We start from the raw sequence: 21,229 nt of genomic DNA, 5'->3' as shown, positions 1-21,229 counted from the left end.
TCTCACTTGGCTTCTAAACCCTTTCTTATCTTGATCACTCTTCCCAGAACAGTCTCCACTTTGTCTGTCATCCAAAACCCATGACTTCCCATTTATCTCCATTAATTTTCATCTCATGTGTTTTAGCTCTTAATGTCCGTCTTCCACACATGTATTTGGTACTCTTCCCACCCTAATCTGACATCCATAGATATGATGAACAGGCCATCCCCATGTCAGGGGTCAACATGCTGAACCAGGACCAAGCCTTTTTGCTGCCACTGGAAACTTGCTTTTTCTTCACCTCTGATCTGTCAGTCACTCCACCCTGCCGCTTGGGTCTGGTTAGTCCACCAGTCACTGACTAACCCTCCACACTGTAGTGACATGGAGCACACATTTCTGCATTGTGTCCTCAGTGTTGTCCTGAGACACCCCAGCACATGTCTGAAGAAGTCTACATATGCCCTAACTGTACCTGCTTAAGCAAACACATGTAATCCTGGTGAAGAAAGGAAATGAGGTTAGTCTGGCATGACTGGGTTTCTGTGAACCCATCCTGATGCCTAGGGATCATCACCATTTCCTTTTCTAGGCCTTCACAAAGCATCCCTTTAGTAATGCATCTGCTTCTGGAGACAAGACGCATATGGGTGAAAAGTGTGTGATCAGATAAGTACTCTAGGGCTTCAAAGGAGGAAGTTGTCCATGTAGGCTGCAGTGGTCTGAGAAGGCTTCAAGGCAGGGGAGATGGAGCTGGTCTTTGCAGAATGTTGGGTCTGAGTGGTAGGCAAAGAGGCGTTTGACACACTGAAGAGAATGGTGAAAACCCAGTGTAGTCTAGTCCCTCTTGTCAGTGCTGGAACTGAAAGCTCATGGGGTAGGGCTCGAGGCAAGCAGAAAGAGCCCTGGACTGGAAGGCCTGGGTTCTAGCTTACACTCTCCCACTCATTCTCCATGACCTTGAGCTCTGACTTTCCCCTCTCCAGGCTTTCTCCAGTCTTTTTTTCCCTTAGTTCTTATTATAGCACCTTCTGCTCTAAAGCTGGTACTCTTTTTTCCATCTCCCCAGCTACACTGTGTATGGCTCCCTCTGAGTCGGGGGAGGGATTCATCATCCTCTTCTCATCCTGACAACACACTATATTGTCATTGTTTCTGTACCTGTCTGTCTCCTACCAGTCTGGGTTCTCCCCCAGGGCAAGAACAAGTTTGATTCCACTGCGTGCCCAGCTCCTGGCCCAAAGTCAGTACTCAGTGAATTTTAATGATGGAACCATGAGGCAGTAGCTCTCTGTTCCATGAATTTTAGAAATCCACCTCCCTGAAGGCAAGGGTTCCCAACCAGACTGTGTGTGTCAGAGAATTAGGACTTCCAAATGACATTCTGGGGGCCAGCTAGGACTTCTAAATGACCTTTTTGGGGGCTCCCCTGTCACCCCAGACAAGGGAGCCCTGAATGGGAGGAAAAGGAGTTCCATTTCGTACCCTTCTACAAAGCTGTCTGTCCCAAACCTGCCTGTCCCAAACCTGCCTCACCCCCATCTTGGTTTTGGATCATCTGAGCACATTGGAAGGGAAGAGGAAAGATGATTTTTAGCTCTTTTTGAGTCATCAGGCCTTTGGAAGGTAGCACTGTGTGGTGGAAAACCAGACCTGTCTTCTTTAAAAAAAAAATTTTTTTATTATGGAAAATTTCAAACATATACAAAAGAGAAAAATAGTATAATAAGTCCCATGACTGTGGGCAGATTATTTCAGTTCTCCCCGCTTCTGTTTTCTCAGTCTTTGTATGATGAAAACTGTATATAAAGGCCGTAACACCCAACAAATGTTAGCCAGTCTCCTTTCACCTTGCTCTTCCACTGGACTCAGTTATCTGTGAAATGGAAAAAAATTATACCTCTCCTGCTTTCTTCATCAAATTCTTATTAAGAATTAAATAGAAGGAAGTAGTTGGCACAGGGTATGGCACATAATAAGAACTCAGTAAATGTTCTCAGTTACCAGGGAGGCTGATCTGCAGGTGCACATGTACGCGGGTGTATGCATTCTGTTGAGAATGCTCAGTGGTTGGTTTAGGGGAAAAGCTCAGGAACCTCAGCTCTGTTCCCAGTGCTGCTGTGCTGCCTGCAGCATTCTGGACAGGGCTCCTCTCTCTCACCTTCAGCCTCTGGGAACACACAGAAGAATCAGTCCATCTCTGACCTGAGGAGCTACACACAGACTAACTCTGAAGATTAAACAGAGATGGACTCCCAGAAAAGGGAGGAGTGGGAGGATAATAGGAGCCCATAGATGATGAGCATTGAGAACTGGAAGGGCGAGAAGGCTTCCCAGAGAAGGGCCCTTGAAAAGGGGGTAGGGTCTGGATAGTCAGGGAGACAAGGAGTGGGGTTCCAGGCATGAGGAGTGTCCCAGACAACAGTGTGGAGATGAGTGAAGGTGAGTGTGGAGATGAGACAGGTGCATGGCATCTCTCATGTGGTCGTCCTGTCTCTCTTGGAGCGCTTCCTTGATGGGGAGCTCGCAACCAAAAAGAATGGATGGCTCCATATTGATGTCTCTGATCATGGGAAAGATTTCCCTTATATTCAACAAAACCTTCTAATTGGAAATAGTAAACAGACTGTTAAAATAGTGAAAATCAGGATGAAGGTGCTAAAGGAGCCAGCAGTAAAAATGGAAAGGAAGAGTGAATGCAGAAGTTATTACAAAGAGCATTGTACAGCCAGTACAATCTTTCTCCCCACCAATAGTTTTCAAGCTTTTTATCTTATTTAGTTCAAACAGAACCCCTAGAGGTAGGCAGGGCAGCAGTCATTACCACCAGAGAAATGAAGCAGGACCCCAGTCATACAGCCAGAGAGTGGTGATCCCCATCCCTACTGGCTCCCAGGCTGTGTGCCCTTTTAGGGGGCAGGGAGCCAGCTGCAGTTAGGGGAAGGGGTGAATCATGGAAACTGCAGTGGTGGTAGATCTGGGTCACTAGAAGGCCCCAATGGCTGATAGAACTGTGGGGGGTGGGAGGGAGTGGGTGAGCATGTCAATATTATTGATAATATAGCCTCACACATTTGTATAGGACAGTTACTGGGGGTTTTTTAAGCTGTCTCATACGCATCATCTTCTTAGATAGTCACAGAGATAGCAGAGGGCCAGAACAGAGTGGTGTCAAGGGAGGAGGGAGTAACATGCCTCCTCCCCTCCCCACCTTAGGCTTGCTGTCTGCACAGAGAAGATCTGAATCCCATCTCCCACTCTGATTTCAGCACTCTCCCCAGGAAGGGCAAGTGGGCCTCTATCTCCAACCACTTCCTCCCCACTTCCCACCCACAGAGCACTGAGGGTGTCGGAGCCTGACCTGACCTGATCTGTAACCCAGACAAAGAGGTGTCTAGAACCAGCAAAGAGACTGGGGGCTTTGGCCCACAGGAGCAAAGAACATGGTCACACACTTGCTGTGAGAAGGGCTTTTCTGGGTCAGGAAGAACAGCCATGTTGTGTGTGCCCTCAGAAGACAGCACATGGAAAGAAGTCCGTTCATTTGGTAAATCTCATTGAACACCTGTTCTGCGCCGGGCCCTGTGCTGGGTAGTCAGGATATAACAGTGGATCAGCCATGGTCCCTGACTTCTGAGGGTTCTCAGTCTTGGATGGAGACAGACTGTTTTAACACAGGGATCAGTGTAGTAAGATAGAAGCAGATGGGCCTGTGGGAGCACAAAGGATGGTACCAAGCCTGGGGTGGTAGGGAAACAAGGAAGATTTCCTGGAGAAGAAGCCTGAACTGAGTCTTAAAAGATGAACAGGTGTTTACAGGAAGTCCAAGGTGGGAGTGGGGTTGGAGAGAGAGGTTGGGGCTCATGTGAAAAGAATCTTCCCTCAGTTTAGTGGCAGGAACCCCTTGGTAGGCCATGAGCTTGGGACTGGGTTCTGGGCATGTTCAGGGAAGCCAGAATGACCCACCTGTTTCGAATGTAGTAGAGGGGAGTCTCTTCTTAAGGAATTGGAAGAGCTCATCATTAAGGTCTTTTTCCACTCAGAAAGCCTATGATTATGTCAAACCTAAAGCAGGTGCTGTACCAGAGAAGAGCAGCAGGCTCCCTGAGCCCCCGTGGGCCAGGTCTCCTCTCCCATGAATACCATTTCCACTGCCTTATCCTGCCCTGGGTGTTGAGACCCAAGCCTGTCACTGGCACCAGCCAGGACCGGTCCAGGACCATCCACCCCCATCCTACTTTCCTGGCCCGAGCCCTATTGACAGATCCCCCAGAATCTGAAGGAATTCAAGACAAATGGTTAAGAGGATGGAGTTAATAAAATTTGAAAAATTGAGGCCTGTCACTCCACTAAACTTTTTTCAATACCACTGACAGAAACATATTTCCCCAATGAGTGACCTTCCACAGCTGTAGGGGGCAGGCGCAGCCGCAGCAGTGCTGCCAGGGAGCCAATCTGCTGTTTATCAAATATCATAAGCTGGGACACACTAGTCTGAAGCAGGGAGAGGAGGGGAGGGGTCCTGCACTATACTGCCTGGGGTGCTCCAGGTGTTGGCCTGAGCCCCAGACAGCCAGTGGGAGGTGACGGATGGCCTGCGATTAGCGCTCCCCACCTCCGCCCAGCCCTCTGACTTACTTCCAGAAGCCTGACCCTCTAGACCAGCTGCTTGGCCCGGAGGGGCCCTGGGTGGGAGGCAAGGGGAGGTCAGGCCAGGGCATGGGCCATCCTGATGCCCCTGGAGAGGGCAGGCGGGTGAGGCCCAACGTGGTTATTTATTGGAGTGTAATGGTTTGTGGCCGTTGGTCGTGGAGGTGAAATCGATCAGTTGTAGAAGTCAGGTTCCATCAATTATTACAGCAATTAGTCAAGCCAGAGCATCAGAGCGAGGGTGCAGGGGCTGGAGGACTAATATTAGATGGACATTATCCATGATGCCCCTGCCTCAGCCTTTCTAAAGTGGGAGCAGCCGTGCTGCCCTGAGGCTCCAGAACCTTGGGGAGCCTGGCTGGCTTTCCCGCTCGGGGTGGCTGGGGTCGGGCCTAGCTGAGAGCCTCCTGGGCTGGTGACAGGCCCAGCCCTGCTTTAAAAGGCATCCCTGTGCTGGCTGGCCCCGGTGCAGAGATGCCCTACCTATCCCCATCCCATCCTTTATGAGAAGTGACATGACTCCTACTAGAAACTACTCAGTGGCCAATGTTTATGGCACACATTTTTCACTCTGTAAGCAAATATAGATCACTGACAGCACTTGTTTGAAGCTTCTAATCTCACCCTCTGGTCTTCCACTATCTTCTTCTCTCACCTCTCTTCCTCTCCCCCTCCCCTTCTCTCTCCCAATTTTTTTCTCCTCTCTTAACCATTTATCTTTTCTCTTTGTTCTTCTCTTCTTTCCCTTCCAGAGGTCTCTCCCTCATCCCCCTTCCACTCTAGCCCATATTTAGTGACAGAGCTCCCCCTGAGGCTACCTGAGAAAGGAGAGGGCTTTCCACTGCATGACTGTAGCTCTCTTTCGGCCCTCCCTAACTGTGGTCCAGGAGCTTTGGGAAAGGGGAAGATGATGTCTGCCACTGCCCGTCGAGTTCTCAGTGCTGAGCACCAGAGAGAACAGGGCTGGGCTGGGAAAACTGGGCCAGGCGAACAAGCCCCTTAGCGCTGTGTTCCTTCCTGAGCCTCCACAGTCCTGCTGTCCCTCCTTCAGCACACTGATCACACTTGGCCTGAGTTGTAGTTGCATGGTCACCTCTGGTCCCCGTTAGCTTCTGGAGAGCTGGAATTGTGCCTAGACTCGAACTCTAGATGGCACCTAATCTTTTTTTTTTTTTTTTTTTTTTTAATTTTTGGCTGTGTTGGGTCTTCGTTGCTGAGCACGGGCTTTCTCTAGTTGCAGCGAGCGGGGGCTACTCTGTTGCAGTGCACAGGCTTCTCATTGCGGTGTCTTCCCTTGTTGCGGAGCATGGGCTCTAGGCGTGCGGGCTTCAGTAGTTGTGGATTGCGAACTCTAGAGTGCAGGCTCAGTAGTTGTGGCGCACGGGCTTAGTTGCTCCACAGCGTGTGGGATCTTCCCAGACCAGGGATCGAACCCATGTCCCCTGCATTGGCAGGCAGATTCTTATCCACCGCGCCACCAGGGAAGCCCGACCTCATCTTAAAGACAGGAAGAGGAGCCTGCAGAAGAGAGAAGGAACAGTCACAGGGTGTGAGGAAAACCTGAAAAGTGGTTTTTAGAACTCAAAGGAGAGAGTGGCCGAGGTATCAGTTTCTACAGAGTGGTCAAGAAATGTAAAAAAGAAAACTCTTCATTGGCTTTGGCAGTCCCCCATCTTCCTATATACAGGGCCCTGATACACAGTGCCCAGTAAGCACCAACAGAATTGAAAGAAAAAATGAGGCTCCAACTGAGCATCTGAGGACTTGCCTGCTAGTTAGGAAGAACCCAGGCACCCTCCTTATTAGGAAGGTTGTATTTTATCCTGTAAACAGTAAAAAACCACAGAATGATTTTTCACCAGTGGTGTGTCATGGCTGTCCTGGTGGGAGTGTGGGGAATTGTAGTCGACGAGAGTTCGACTCCTGCTCCAAACAAATGACTTTGTGACCTTGGCTAGTTGTCTCACTCCTCTGAGCCCAGTTTCCATGTCTGTAGCATGGTAATTTAATTCCTGCCCCTCAGGATGGTTGTAAGGATTTAATGATATAACGTATATAAAGTACAGAGCGCCGTGCCTAGCACATAGTAAGTAAATACCCGTGGCTATTATTCTTATTATCATCACCACTTCTAGATATATACCCGAGACATGAAAACATATGTCCATGCAAAGACTTGTACACAGATGTTCGTAGCAGCATATTCATAATAGCCAAAAGGGGGGAACAACTCAAATGTTCATCAGCTGGTGAATAGGTAAACAAAATGGGGTACGTCCATAGAATGGAATATTATTCAACCATAAAAGAAAGAAGTACGTGCTATATTCCTACATTCATGTTGTAGCATGAATGACATGTGCTGCAACATGGATGAACCTTGAAAACATGCTAAATTTAAAAAGCCAGACTTAAAAGACCACATGTTGTATGATGCCATTTATATGAAATGTCAAGTGTAGGCAAATACAGGAACAGAAAGTAGGCTAATGGTTGCTGGGGTTGAGGGGAATGAGGAGTGTCTCTGATAATGGTGACGGGGTTTCCTTTCAGGATGATGAAAGTGATCTGGAATTAGATAGTGCTGATGATGTATGATGTTGTAAGTGCATTTAAAACCACTGAATTGTATATTTATTTTTTTGAATTGTATACTTTAAATGGTATGTGAATTATATTGTAGTAAAGATTATTTATATTAATATTTTATACCAGATTTCTATTAGAAAATAGGATCGTATATAAAAGTATTAATTTTTCTTATTGACAGTAAGTTTCCTTGGCCTGGATCATACTTTCTGCTCTCTGTTCCTTTCCCCTCATCCTCCCACACCTCTTCTCTGCAGCCCAGGCAGACAGCCACTTGTAAATGCTTAATGAATGTTTGCCATTGTCGGTAAGTATATAGTCCTTTAAGAAGCAGAGAGTTGGGCTTCCCTGGTGACACAGTGGTTGAGAGTCCACCTGCCGATGCAGGGGACACGGGTTCGTGCCCTGGTCCAGGAAGATCCCACATGCCACGGAGCAGCTGGGCCCGTGAGCCATGGCCGCTGAGCCTGCGCATCCGGAGCCTGTGCTCCGCAACGGGAGAGGCCACAACAGTGAGAGGCCCGCATACCGCAAAAAAAAAAAAAAAGAAGCAGAGAGTTTCAATAGGAATGATTTTATATCATGATATAAATGTTTCCTCAGCCTGGGATTGAGAAACACTGATTTTTACTGTCCATCAACAAACAGTGGCTGGACATCCCCCCGAGCCAGGCCTCGTGGTGACACGGCCTTACCTGTGTATTTAGTGTCCCCAGCCAACTTATTATATCCTGTGGCAGGGACTGTGTCTTAACCCTTCTTTACTTCTAGACAACACTTCCCTAGCAAAAAAGAAGATCAAGGAACACTAGTTGACCACTACCTTAATGTTCCATTTAACACATAGTTCTTGAGAGAAGTGCTTTTAGAGCAGGGCCAGATCTGAGTCTTCCATGTTCCCAGGCCCCACATTCAAGATTTGGCAAATTGAATGGAATGGACAGTTTTTGAAGAGGAGAGTGAGGTGCTCAGACCTAGGCTTTGGGAAGGAGATTCTGATAGCATGGGGGTTAGAGTAGCCTTTCCTCCACGACTGCCTGTCCACAAGGCTTTGCACCAAGTGGACACTTTATTCAGGGCTCATCAGCTGCCGGCACTTAAAAGTGAGAGAAGGTAGATGCATGGCCCCCAGCAAGCCTCTTCTTTTTGTTATACTTAAAGTTCTTTGTCTTCAAATCATAGGAACTAATGATTGGAGGAAATGCCTGCCTGAGTGCACAAACTCACCAACAAGTAGCACCGGTGAGGGCTGGCACAGCCAGGTTGCTGATGATGACCAGAGGACTCAGCTGACTCTGGTAGGCAGGAAGTGTCCAGAAGGAAAAGAGCATTAAAGGAGAGGGAGAGGCAGAGAGCAGAAAGAAGGGGGCCTTTTCACGGTTATTTCGTATATTCTGTGCTTTAGATTTTTATATGATTTTGATGAATGAATATTCATCTGTGTACAAACGAATTTGATAATGCGGGCATTTTAATGAATAACGCATTGGTGTTGGGGTGTATTAATCTATGTGCGTGTTTGGTGTATTTTTTAGCATGTTTGGCTGTGTGTATTTTTGTATGCACAGCACACCTGTGTGTGTGTATAGCATATCTGTGTGGGTGGCACCTCTCTGCATGGGTGGTGTGTTTCTGCACGTGTGCATGCCCATGTAGGAGCCTCAGTACCCTGACCACTGTGTCAGAGAGGACTGAGAACTCCTCTCTCAGAGTAGCTTAACATGTATTTCAATCTCTTAGGTTTCTGTTGCTCCATATTTCTGTGGGCATTCCTTACACTGAAATCAAGGCACAAGCCACCTCTGAGGGAAGGCCGAGAGCCCACTGATCACTCATAGAGGCTCTATTTCTCCTTCTCCTCCTGCCAGGAGCTAACCCCCTGCAGAGGAATGAAATGGGACACACACCCTTGGATTATGCTCGAGAAGGGGAGGTGATGAAACTCTTAAGGACTTCTGAGGCCAAGGTAAGTCTCAAAGAAAGGAGAAGGCCTGTGGGTACTCCATGCTGCATTTGGTCTTTCACTCATTAAATTATGTCAGGCTCCACACCAAGGGCCACTTCTCCTTAGGGGATTATTGTCTATTTAAATTGAAATCCAACCCCCACTCTCATCAAGAATAGGAAGCCGCCCCTCTTCCTGACCAGGAAGAGGCCTGGGCCACTTCTGTCTTCTGAGGACTTTCAAATTCAGTTTTTGAGGTAATGGACCTTCCAGCTCCTTTTCATAGGAGGAAGGACAGCAAGACATAAATCTCAGCCTAAGTACTATTTCCTCAGGCCTCATGTATTCTTTAGCCTCATCAAGTAATCCTTTCCCATCACCACTCCTTCTAGAGCTATTCCCTGACCTCTTCCCTCCACACACACTCCAGAGAGCCTTGTATGGAATCTGAGCCAAAACAATCTCCATCTTCATTTGATCTTCTCAACCAGACTTTTGAACCTTCTGAAAACAGGCTGCCTTCTGCTCCTCTCAGCCACCCAATTATATCTCAGAAAGTGCTTGGCAGAATCCAAGAACTAGAATCACAAATCTCAGAGCTGGCAGGGACCTGAGAAGTCATCAAGTCCGGTGATGGGAAATCTTATCGAAGTCTAAACAAATAAGTCAGAGGAAAAGAGAGCTGTTCTTGTTGAAGGAGAGGTGGCCCAGTGCCCCGCCCACCGGACTGTCCCTACCCCCCAGGTAACCTCCCTGAAGGCTGTGCTGTGGGCACACATTTTAAATCTCTGAAACCTAAATCAAATGACTTCTTTTCCTCCTGGGGAGACTGGACCCCAGGGATGTGGTGTGACTTGCATTTGGTCCCAGAGTGAGTTACTGTCAAAACCGTAACTAAGACTTGGACAGGGGGTCATATAGTAGGTTCACTGGCAGGACTGGAACTGGAAGGCTTGGTTTCTGACTCTCAGTCTTGAGCTCTTTCCAGCATCGTGGAGTCTCTCATTGGCAAACTGGCCGAAGTGCTTTGAGATGATTAAGAGTGACAGGTCCCACCTAGTGGCACATATTCTCTGTGTCTTGAGTAAGAGCACTTAGGTCACCGGACTAAGACAGACAAGACAGGGGTTGTGATCCCAGCTCCCCCACTCACTGACTGGGTGACCTCGGGTGAGCGCTTCCCCTCTTGAAGATCAGTTTACCTTTATGAAAACATTGTGACTAAGTGGTTTCTAAGGTTCCATTCAAAATACCATTGTCTGTGTAGCAGTCAGGATAAACTAGGTCATGGTATCGTAACAACCCAAAATTTCGGAGGCTTAAAACAGCAAAGATTCATTTTTACCTCATGCTACACATGAACGTCAGCAGAGGCGGGTTGTGCTCATCCTAGGTCCTCAGGGACCTGACTGGCAGAGCAGCCACCCTCTGAAATACTGCTGCTTGCTTACAGAGAGGAGAGAGTGCTCTGAAGGGCCTTGCATCTGCAGCTAACTGCTCAGCCTGGAAGTAGGACCCTTTACTTCCACTCACAACTCACTGGAACTAATCCCATGTTCCTGTCCTGTAGTTGGGTCAGCTTCCCCCATGCCATAAGGAAATCCCTGAGCACTGTTTCAAGTCACCTCAGGGACTGCCTCCCCATCATTATCTCCCTTTTCAGGCCAAACCACTGTCCCCTGAGAGCAAGCGCTGCACTTGGCCAAAAGTACCCATATTTGTCAGGTGGTGTGACATAGGGCAGGCCCTGGTCTAGTCATGTAAAGCAGGAGAACAGGCCACTTAGTGCCAGAGAGGGTGGAAGGGTTAGGGCTGCAGAGGGACCCTTAACAAAATTTGGCTGCCCAAGAAATGGCCTGATGTCAGCCACATCAGTACAAAGCTGGTGTCCCGAGTGAATACGTGGCAGTTGCGTCCTCTGTGCCAGTCAGATCCTTCTGGACCACAGAGGGCAATTGCAGATGCTACCTTCTGAGTAGACTGAGCTCTTAGAATCTGTGCAGAGGGGGGCAGTAAGGAGGCAAGCAGAACTGTGCCATGAGAAAAGGCCGAAGGCAATGGGGCGTCTGGCCCGGAAAGGAGAGATGCACGTAGACACAGGGACGACTGGGGGGGATGGGAGGGAGGAAATTAATTCAGTATTAGGACTAGGACAGAGCCAGGCCTAACGGATGGCTGCTGCAGGAGGAGCTCCCTCACAGAGCTGTGACCCCAGGCAGGGACTGCCTTTAGAGGCTAGAAGACCACTCAGAGCCAGCCCAGGGGTTCTGTCACCTCTCAGCTGGAAGACTTTCTCTGTCGTCACCTCTCTGCACTTGATCCCTTTACCCAGTCTGGATTTCCTCCTTCCAAAGTGTTCACCTGTCTGCTGAGCACTTCCACTTGATTGCTCTGCAGTCCCCTCAAATTCTACCCACGTGAACCACCCTCACCTCTCCCTGGATGTCAGCAGCGTTGTCTTTCTCTTAGTTGCTCAGCATCTCCATGGTCACCCATTCTTTCCACTCTGCTTTTTTCCTCCAAGCTGCAAAAAACTGCCTTTTCAAAATTGTGCGGAAGAGTTTTGCAGAAGAGTTTCAGGGGAAGAACACTGCTTTAGACTGGGTTCTGTCTCCCTCTGCCAGTAAGTAAGCAGCAGCTGCTCCTTTCTGAGTTCAGGCCCCATGTCAGTAACATAATGATTCAGGCCTGGAGGGTGCTGAGGCTCCAACCTGAGACCTCATCTCCTGGCTCTTTGTCTAGACATAGGTTACCACCACTCTGATCTTATCTTCCTCCCCTGCTTTCCATCCGGATCCCCCTGCCACCCAGCTCAGCCTCTTCCACCTTCACCTACCTCTATAGTCAGTTATGGGCTCTTTATAGAAAATTTGTAATTATAAAAGTCATCTTTCCCATTATGGAAAATTTGGAGAGTAAAATGAAGAGAATTAAATAAGTCAGTACATATTTATGAATGACTGTGTGCCAGGCTCTCAGCTAGATGGGAAGAAGACAGCTGGGTGAAACCCTCAAGGAAGTCCCAATCTGGTGAGGAGACAGGCAAGTAAAGCATGATACCACCAACTCATCAGTCCCAGGGAAGGCCAGGGCCAGGGACTATGGAAAGCCAAGGTGGCTTCTAATACTGCCTGGGAGATCAAGGAAGGCTTCCTGGAAGAGATGTCAACTGAACTGAATCTCAGTTAAAAACGTTTTAGCCTGATAGCTTGACTACCTGTACATAACTGCTATATATGTTTTTAATTATTTATAATAATTGTAGGTACCATTTATCAAGTGCATCTAGGCACTCTGCCAGGTGTTCTAATATATATTTTTTCTAATCCTGTAACAAAGCCATGAAGTAGCTCTTATTCCCCACATTTTACAAATGAGAAATCTGAAGCTGAAATAAAGCATGTGACTTTAGAAAATCAAGCTATTATTAGCAACTATTGGGATAGGAATCAGATATTTCTTCTTATGATACTACATTTGCCTTTTCTGAACCATATCTATATATATTTATATAAGTGGTCTTTTTTTTTTAACCTGGTTAGTAGCCTACTGTATAAACCCCAGGGGTCTCAAACTGGCAGCCATGTTTTATTTTGCCAACGTTTTTTCTTTTTAAATGTGAGTATAATGCCTTAGAGGTTGGAGCATGGACTCTCCAGCCACAGGCACCTATTTCCTATTGTATTATGTGCTTGCCTGTCAGACATTTGTATTTCCTACTTGGTCCTGAAGGTGTTATGAGTTATGATCCTAGTTCCATATTTGGAATCTGCTTTTTTCACTTATTATTTCTTGATGATTTTCTCATTTTAGAATTATCCATAAGCCTAATTTTTAATTTTCTTCTGCCTTTTAAAATGTGTCACTCACTTATCTAAGAATCTCTGTCACCTTAGGTGGCTTAAATAAGTTTCTCCTCATGGCTGGTTTGCTCAGTTCTCTCAGCATTCTCTGTGTGCAGAAGCCCCCTTGGGCCCCCTGAGAAGATCCAGAGGTGGATGAAGCCCAGCTCCTGTCTCCTGAGCTGGCTGTTGGGAGAGGAAGATGGGGAGAGGCAGGCGCTCTTAGCTCTGATACGCACAGACTGACTTGTGCCTTAGGAGGGGTCCATACAGAGTGTGTGGGGGCCCCAGGAAAGCATGGATCACCTCCAGACAGAATAAGCAGGGCAGGCTTCATAGAGAAGATAACTGTGATCTCACTTTGAAGGATTTCAGTAGCTGGAGAGTTTAATACTTAAAGCTTAGACCATTTCCACATCTTAACTAAGAGATGAAGGAGAGGTAGAAATCTATCTCTGTGCACACGATGGCAGATAAAACAAAAATATAGGGAGCTATTCCATGATGAATATTCAGCTGAGGGGGACGTGCTTGTGCCAGCCCGCATCTCCACTCCCAGATCCTCACTCCACCGAGACTCACGAGGAATTTATTGCTCATTTTAATCACATCCAGAGAATGAATTGGCAGGAATATTAGGCAGATAGGCCTATCATATATATTTTATTTGCATATCCCAGTGACAGAATCACAAGCACATTTCCTATCTCTGTATTTTTTCATTTGCTTCAGGGGTAGCTGGGGATGCAGTGCTCCCCTGAGCCCCTCATTCTGGGCTGCAAGCCTGGGTGCTCCCATCAGATCTGAAGGAAGCTATCAGGAGAGAACAGGTGAGGTATACAGGAGGGTAAGAGAGTTATGTTCCTCCTGGCTTAGGGTGAAGAGCTATCCCTTCCCTGCCTTGCCCAACCTGCTCCCTGCTTCGCATCTCATTTCGAGAGCCACTGTGCCGCATGCCTGGCTCTGTGCTTGGCCCAGATGGCCCAGACAGCACCATCTGACCTTCATTACAGGTTCTCCATGGGCCAAGAACAGCACTCCATGCTTTACAGGGACAGGCTTTTGCTTTCTTTCTTTTTCTTTTTGCTTCTTTTTTGTGTGTGTGTGGCTGCGTTGGGTCTTCGTTGCTGCGCGCAGGCTTTCTCTAGTTGCGGTGAGCAGGGGCTACTCTTCATTGCGGTGCGCAGGCTTCTCATTACGGTGGCTTCTCTTGTTGCAGAGGTGCACGGGCTTCAGTAGTTGTGGCACGTGGGCTCAGTAGTTGTGGCTCGCGGGCTCTAGAGCGCAGGCGCACATTGTGGCACACAGGGCTTAGTTGCTCTGCTGCATATGGGATCTTCCCGGACCAGGGCTCGAACCCGTGTCGCCTGCATTGGCAGGCGGATTCTTAACAACTGCGCCACCAGGGAAGTCCCTTCTTTTAACTTCTCAAAAACTGTTTGTTGAAACATATTTGTATAAAGTACGCATAAGTATACAGCTCACTGTATTTTTACAAGCTGAATATACCTGATCAAGAAATAGACTATTACAAGTACTCATTTGCATCATACTCCCCTCCAGTCACTACCCATCCCTAAGGGTAAGCATTGTCCTGATTTGTTTCACTTTTACTTTTACATAATTTCAAAGATAGTACAGCAAATTCCCATAAACCTTCACCCATAATACCAATTGTTAACATTTTATTGCACTTGCTTTATTACTTATGTATATATAAATAATATATATAGAGAGATATGTATAATTTTTTCTGAACCATTTGAGGGTTAAGTTATATACTCGATACCCCTTTACCCCTAAATACTTGTATGAATTTCCTAAAAAATAAAGGGCAATTTTCTTATATAATCTCAGTACAATCCTTAAAATCAGAGCATTAATATTGATATTAACTAGTCTATAGATATTATTCAGATTTCACCAGTTGTCCCAATAATTCTCTTTACAAGAAAAGAAAATTCTGGATCTGAAGCTGGATTCAGTTTTCATGTCTCTTTGGTCTCCTTTATTTTTTAATTATTTTTTATTTTATTTTTTTTATTTTTTATTTTTTTTGGCTGTGTTGGGTCTTTGTTGTCGCACGTGGCTTTCTCTAGTTGCAGCGAGCGGGAGCTACTCTTCGTTGCGGTACGTGGGGCTTCTCGTTGCGGTGGCTTCTCTTGCTGTGGAGCACGGGCTCTAGGTGCGCTAGCTACAGTAGTTGTGGCACACAGGCTCAGTAGTTTTGCGGTTCACGGGCTCTAGAGCGCAGGCTCAGTAGTTGTGGCACACGGGCTTCATTGCTCCGCGGCATGTGGGATCTTCCCGGACCAGGGCTCGAACCCGTGTCCCTTGCATTGGCAGGCAGATTCTTAACAACTGCGCCACCAGGGAAGCCCTGATCTCCTTTAATCTGGAACAGTTCCTCAGTCTGTCTTTCATGACCTTGACATTCTAACGAGTACAAGCTGGTTATTTTGTAGACCGTCCTCAATTTGGGTTTGTCTGATGTTTCCTATGATTCAACTCAGATTATGCATTTCTGGCAAGAACACACTCTGGTGCTTATTTTCAATAAATTCGTTAGGTAACCCCATGCTAAAAGTAGGAATATGAAATTTGTGTTTTAAGTCTCATCTTCCTAAACAGGCTCTGAACTTCCTGAAGGCAAGAACAGGTCTTTTCTTATCTCCAGGGTGGAAAGTGCAGGCACTGGAGTTAGACTACAAGGGTTAGTGTTCTGCCTTTATTACTTGCTACCAGTGGGACCCTGCTCTAATTACTTCATCTCTGGACAGTGAGGGAGGAGGAGATCCTCTGAACTCCACAGGGCTGTGAGACTTAGAACAGTTGGTTCTAAATCAAGCAAGACTCATCAGTCCATGTTCAAACTAGTGAGTGGAAGTTTGAGGAGTAACAGGATATTTTCACAGTCACTGAGTCCCACCCCACAAGGTACTTATTAATTACAAAGGGAAAAATTTTGGAGAAACTTAGCACAGATCACCTTAACCAAGTGATCAAAATTAACATCCCCAGCCACAGGTACAGGAGCATCACGTGCCTCCTGATGTGATGGACTGAGGAGAACATAACCCATTTTCTCACCTTAGCCACTCCTTGCGCCTCTTAACCTTCTCTCACCACTCTTGTCTCTGGGTTAACCCAGCTATTTGCAAAGGAATGACATGATCTGATTTACATGTTAAAAATATGGCTCTGGCAGCAAAAGGAGGATCGACTGGAGGAGAGGAGAATGGAATCTGGGATGCTGACATAGTGGTTCTCAAGTCTGATGGGACTGATGCCTGCTCTGTACCCAGCTTTCCTCTACAAGGATGTGGATTCTGAGCTAGTTCAAGAGACTTTGAAGTCCCTTAGGTGCCCCTCTTGTCCCCCAGTCTCCTCTCCTGTCTGCGCTGTATTTCCCAGGCTCCTTTGTTGGACCCCTAGGCTCCTCTTGTCATCACCCCCCTTTTCAGGACTCTTTCCATCATCCCACACCCCTCCAGTCTCATCTGTTGCCCCATGGTCCCCTTTGTTGTCCTCTGCACCCAGTCCTCTCTGTCCCCCACAGCTTCAGGGCATGGTAGAAGCCCTGACTGTGATGTAAGTTGGGGTTGGATCAGGGAGTCAGGAGGATGGGGCATATCTGAGTGTGTGAGCAGCCAGTGGGCTCTGCCCTGACCTCCCACAAGAGACACACTGCAGCTTGGCCTCTCTTCTCTTCCCTCCTCCATGCTTATCCTGTTCTTGTCCAGGGTCTCATTCTGCCTACCAGCCCTAACCTAGCTCCTCTCTCAGTGAATGTACTACCAGGTTTATTATCAGACCTGTTCCTGAGGAATGCCCAACAGTAGGTGTGCTGCCATACCCCTTCTCCCTGTAACCCTCCTCCACAGATCCTCTCTGCCCAGCCACCCACTTCCTAGCGAGAGCCCAGCTAGGCTTCGCCTCGGCCTCCCAGGCCTTTCCTGTAAATGCACTCAGAGCCAGGAGGGGTGCCATATTAAATCAAGAATGATGGAAACCAGTGGCCATGATTATCCAGCCGAGATGAAGCATTGGGAGCTGGTTGCTGCTAGCTCCAGGTGAGGGCTTCTGAAGCTAATTGCATGTGGCTTTTATTAAGAAGATGATCACTCCCCCGCTCTTGCTCTCCTGGGTAGCTTCTTGGGCCTCTCAGCCCAGTGCCCCCTACTTTTGCAGACTGGGTCATCTAACCTGTCTTCTCCTCCAGTGGAATCCTGTCAAAGCAGGGCCTTGACCTCAGTCCCTGTAGCCTTCCTCCCCATTTCCTCAGAAAGCCGGGAACAGCAGTAGCCCACATTCATAGACCCTTACCAAGTGCCTTCTCCCATCCTTCTCTCTCCTCTCCCCCAAATAGAATATATACAGACCAAATGTTTTCCTTTCCTAGGTTCTTCCACTGGTTAGTTTTCCAAAAGCCTGAACTCATAGCTCATGCCTTAAAAAGTCATTCATTCATTCAGCATATTTTTTAATATAAACTCTGTGCTAATAAGCATTAGGAAAAGAGCATGAAGCAGTAACCTTCTACCTGGTTTAATCCCATTGTCCCGTACATTTTTATCAAAAAGTCTGATCCAGTTTCAGAAGTTTCTCTGAGGAGATATATAGGGCTTCAGGCTGGGAGGGAGTATGCTAGAATCAGGATGTGCTCAGATTTAAGCCATAGGTTGAATCTTTCCCAGTACCATCTAGAAAGCTCCTGAGAAACCAGCCAGATCACAGTGCAACCTTTCCCCCATGCTCACCCCCATAAAAGTCAAGAACCCTTTCCCATTGCCCAAGAAAATAATAGGAATACTAAGATAACCTAAAATCATGACAGTGAAGTCGAGTTATAGGAGGTAGAAATATTTCCCTGAAAAAGACTTAAGGAGGCCATGGTGGCCGTACCCAAACCAACAAAGTGGCGGGAAATGTCATGTTAGGCTTTGCCTGTAGCAAAGGAAAGAAGATATGTTTTGTGAGGCCCCACAAACTAATAGATGAAAAGTACCTAGATATGGAGTTCTCTACCGCGTAAGGAAAATTGACAGGCAGAGCTGAGCCACCCCAGACAGTAGAGGCGTCCTGAGAACTCAGTTGGTGTTGAGACTGTACCCTGCAGACCCAGGGTTCCTAGGGGGAGAAGCCTCAGGAGCCACACTGGGGCAAGTGGGGGCATCCACGTGGACTTGGCCTCTGGCTTCTGCTTAAGCCGGAGCAACTGTTCCCCTTATCTGTGGGCTCCGTGCAGATTAAATTAGTTAAAAGGGTTCCAGCACCAAAACAAAAACAAACAAACAAAAAAGGCACTGGTTTAGATAATCAGTTATCAAAATGCAGCAAAGGAGAAGTTACATTTATCAGAGGCCTGCCACGGGCCAGGTACTATGCTGGCCACTTGAGTCTCTCACATAGCGACTTCTACATACACATTTGTTGTATGCCAGAGACCTATCAGTTGTTTCATATACATCACCTCACTTAATCCTCACAAGGATCCTGCAAGGTAGGTGTGAGTACCATCACCGTGTTAGATATGCGGAAACTGAAATTCAGGGAGGTGAATTAACTTCCCCAAGGTCAGCTAACTAGTAACTGGATTAGGCGAGGTCTAAATTCACATCTTTGTGGAGCAAAGCTGCTGCTTTCTGCCACACTGTGTGCCCCACTGTGAGCCAGAAGAGGAGTCAAACTCCAGATGGGGACTACTATAAGAATTCAGTGAGACACTACATATAAAGTGCTGAGTACCGTGCCTTTCACACAGCAGCTGTTCCACAAACGGTAGTTACCTCATTCGGTTGGCAACATGTATTGACTTCTTCTGTGAGTAGGGCCCTATGCTAGGCGCTGGAGCTATAGCAATGAATAAAACATGGGCTTTGTCACTACGGACCTCATGTGTGGATTAAGGAGACATAAACAGTCAGTTAAATAAGTGCTCTGGAGGTCCCGGGGCCAGGGCAACAGGCTCCTTAGGCAATTTGGTATTTAAACTGAGATCACTTAGAGGTAGGTGGGAATAGAGAAGACTTTTGTGCTGAGGGAGCAGTGTGAGCAAAAGGCCCAGAGGCAGGAATACCCATCCCTGAGGGGAAGTGACGAAACAGACCTAACAAACCCTCCGAGGCCAGCTTCCTTCTGCAGCCAGACTGACTGTGAGCTGGCCAGGCTGCTGGCCAGTGCTGTACCAGCAGGTATGTGTGCATCTCACCATCAGAGCCTTCCACCCCAGTGGACTCTAGTGCTGAGAGGGGCTGAGTGGACAGGGAGGAGGAAGCAGATATATGCCTGGAGTCGGCAGAGCCAGGTGATGTATGTGGCGCCTGAGGGAGCTGCACGATGACACGTTGGATTCCAACCAGCAAGTGTTGCTCCGCTGGGATCAGCGCTGAATTATTGCTCCGTATGAAACCCCGGAACTGATGGGAGCTTTCAGTTACAGACTGATAGCAACAGCCGAAATTGGATTGTTTGCTATTTATTTTTTTTAACTTCTGTCAAGGTCACTACCTTAACAGGAAAACACTGCCCAAGCAGCAGGTATTTTTCATCCACTCTCCCTGCAAGAGCAATCTGCAGCCACAACTTTTGTGACAAGGCCATACCTTGGCAGCTCGCTTTCTAGAAAGCTGTCAGTATTACAGGGGCCCTAGGGGAAAGAAGCCTCCTGAAGACCCAGGTCTTTCCATCCCACTTCAAGACCTGTTTCCTTCCCCCACCCTCCATCCCCTGGCCTCCATAAATGCTTTATCATCAGACCCACACACTCACCCCTCCTTGCCCAGTCTCCAGATAGTCCCACAGCTCCCACCTAGCCCAGTATTCCAGCTCCTACAAGCCTCCTGTCTCCCAGAATTGTTCCGTGCTTTATGTATCCTTCCCTTCTCTGTACTCCTACATCACCCAGTCTAGCTGTTAATTTCTCTTTATATCTGTCATCAACTTCATTTTTGCAAGTATTCACCAGATGCCTCCACTGTGCCAGGACCCGTGCCGGGAATAGCAGTGAGTAAAAGGCAGTGCCTACCCTCAGGGGGCTCATAATTGATTTGGAAGACAGAATCACACACATGCAACAAACTGGTTTTCAAGTAATTTTTTTTTTTTAGTGATAGGTACAAGGCTAGAAATAGGCACACATGCTTTGGAACCATGAGGGAAATGGCTAATTCTGCCTGAGTAGTATTTGTGTACAGACCCTGCCTCTCCTCCCCTGCACAACTTTGAGCTTCCTGAGAGCAAGGCCTGGCTCTTCTCTTCTCCCTCGCAGCAGGACCAAGCTCGGGCCTCCTCCATCTGCCTTTTCTGAAATGGACCAAGCCGGAGGCCAGACACATGCCAGGCACTCAGCATCATCTAAACCTCCCAGGGGGCAGGGTATAATCCTCCTCCTTCCCCCTGCCCCACCTTTCCATCATTGCATGCACAGGGCCAGGCACACAGCAATTGCTGAATAGTTGTGTTTAATTGAAATGCAGTATCATTGAAGTAGAGGGTGTTCGTAGCTCTGGTTTAAAAACCAAAATGGTTTTCAAGAGGTTAAGTGGAGGACTTCCCTGGTGGTGCAGTGGTTAAGAATCCACCTGCCAATGCAGGGGACACGGGTCGATCCCTGGTCTGGAAAGATCCCACATGTCGTGGAACAACTAAGCCTGTGCGCCACCACTACTGAGCCTGCACTCTAGAGCCCGTGGACCACAACTACTGAAGCCCGCACGCCTAGAGCCCGTGCCCTGCAACAAGAGAAGCCACCACAGTGAGAAGCCCACGCACCGCAACAAAGAGTAGCCCTCACTCACCACAGCTAAAAGAAAGCCCGCGTGCAGCAACAAGGACCCAACACAGCCAAAAATAAAATAAATAAATAAATAAATTTATAGAAAAAGAGGATAAGTGGAAAAGGAAAGGAACCTATATTTGTAAGCACTCAGTGCACATCAGCCATGATGCTAGGCACATTCTATATACATTATCATATTTAATCCCCAATTTACGGAGGAGAAAACTGGGGCAAAGTAACTTGCTCCAGGTAATGAGCACATCTTGTAAGTGATAGAGCTGAGATTCGAACCAAATCTTCTGTCAGACGCCAGAGTCAAGGGTTAATTTACTAGCAGTACTTACTAGCAGGGTGAGGCAGGACCCCTGAGCAGTGGCCACCCGAGGTAGGAGATGAGGTGAGGCCTAGGTCGAGGGGCAGGGGGAGGACTGGGCCAGCCTC

General features: G+C 47.5%; 1 protein-coding gene across 3 annotated transcripts in view; it reads left to right on the top strand.

Annotated features, from left to right (window-relative positions):
- Positions 1–21,229, top strand: part of CLPB (caseinolytic mitochondrial matrix peptidase chaperone subunit B) — a 164,687-nt gene that overhangs the window by 97,020 nt on the left and 46,438 nt on the right. For all 3 annotated transcript variants that reach the window (XM_049713879.1, XM_004279753.3, XM_004279754.3), the window contains one exon: positions 9,090–9,187. In XM_049713879.1, coding sequence (XP_049569836.1) covers positions 9,090–9,187 — 98 coding nt within the window. The remainder of the gene's footprint in view (positions 1–9,089; positions 9,188–21,229) is intronic.

This window comes from Orcinus orca, chromosome 8 (assembly GCF_937001465.1).
Source record: "Orcinus orca chromosome 8, mOrcOrc1.1, whole genome shotgun sequence".
Classification (NCBI taxonomy): Eukaryota; Metazoa; Chordata; class Mammalia; order Artiodactyla; family Delphinidae; genus Orcinus; species Orcinus orca.
This window is presented reverse-complemented; position numbering and strand designations above follow the sequence as displayed.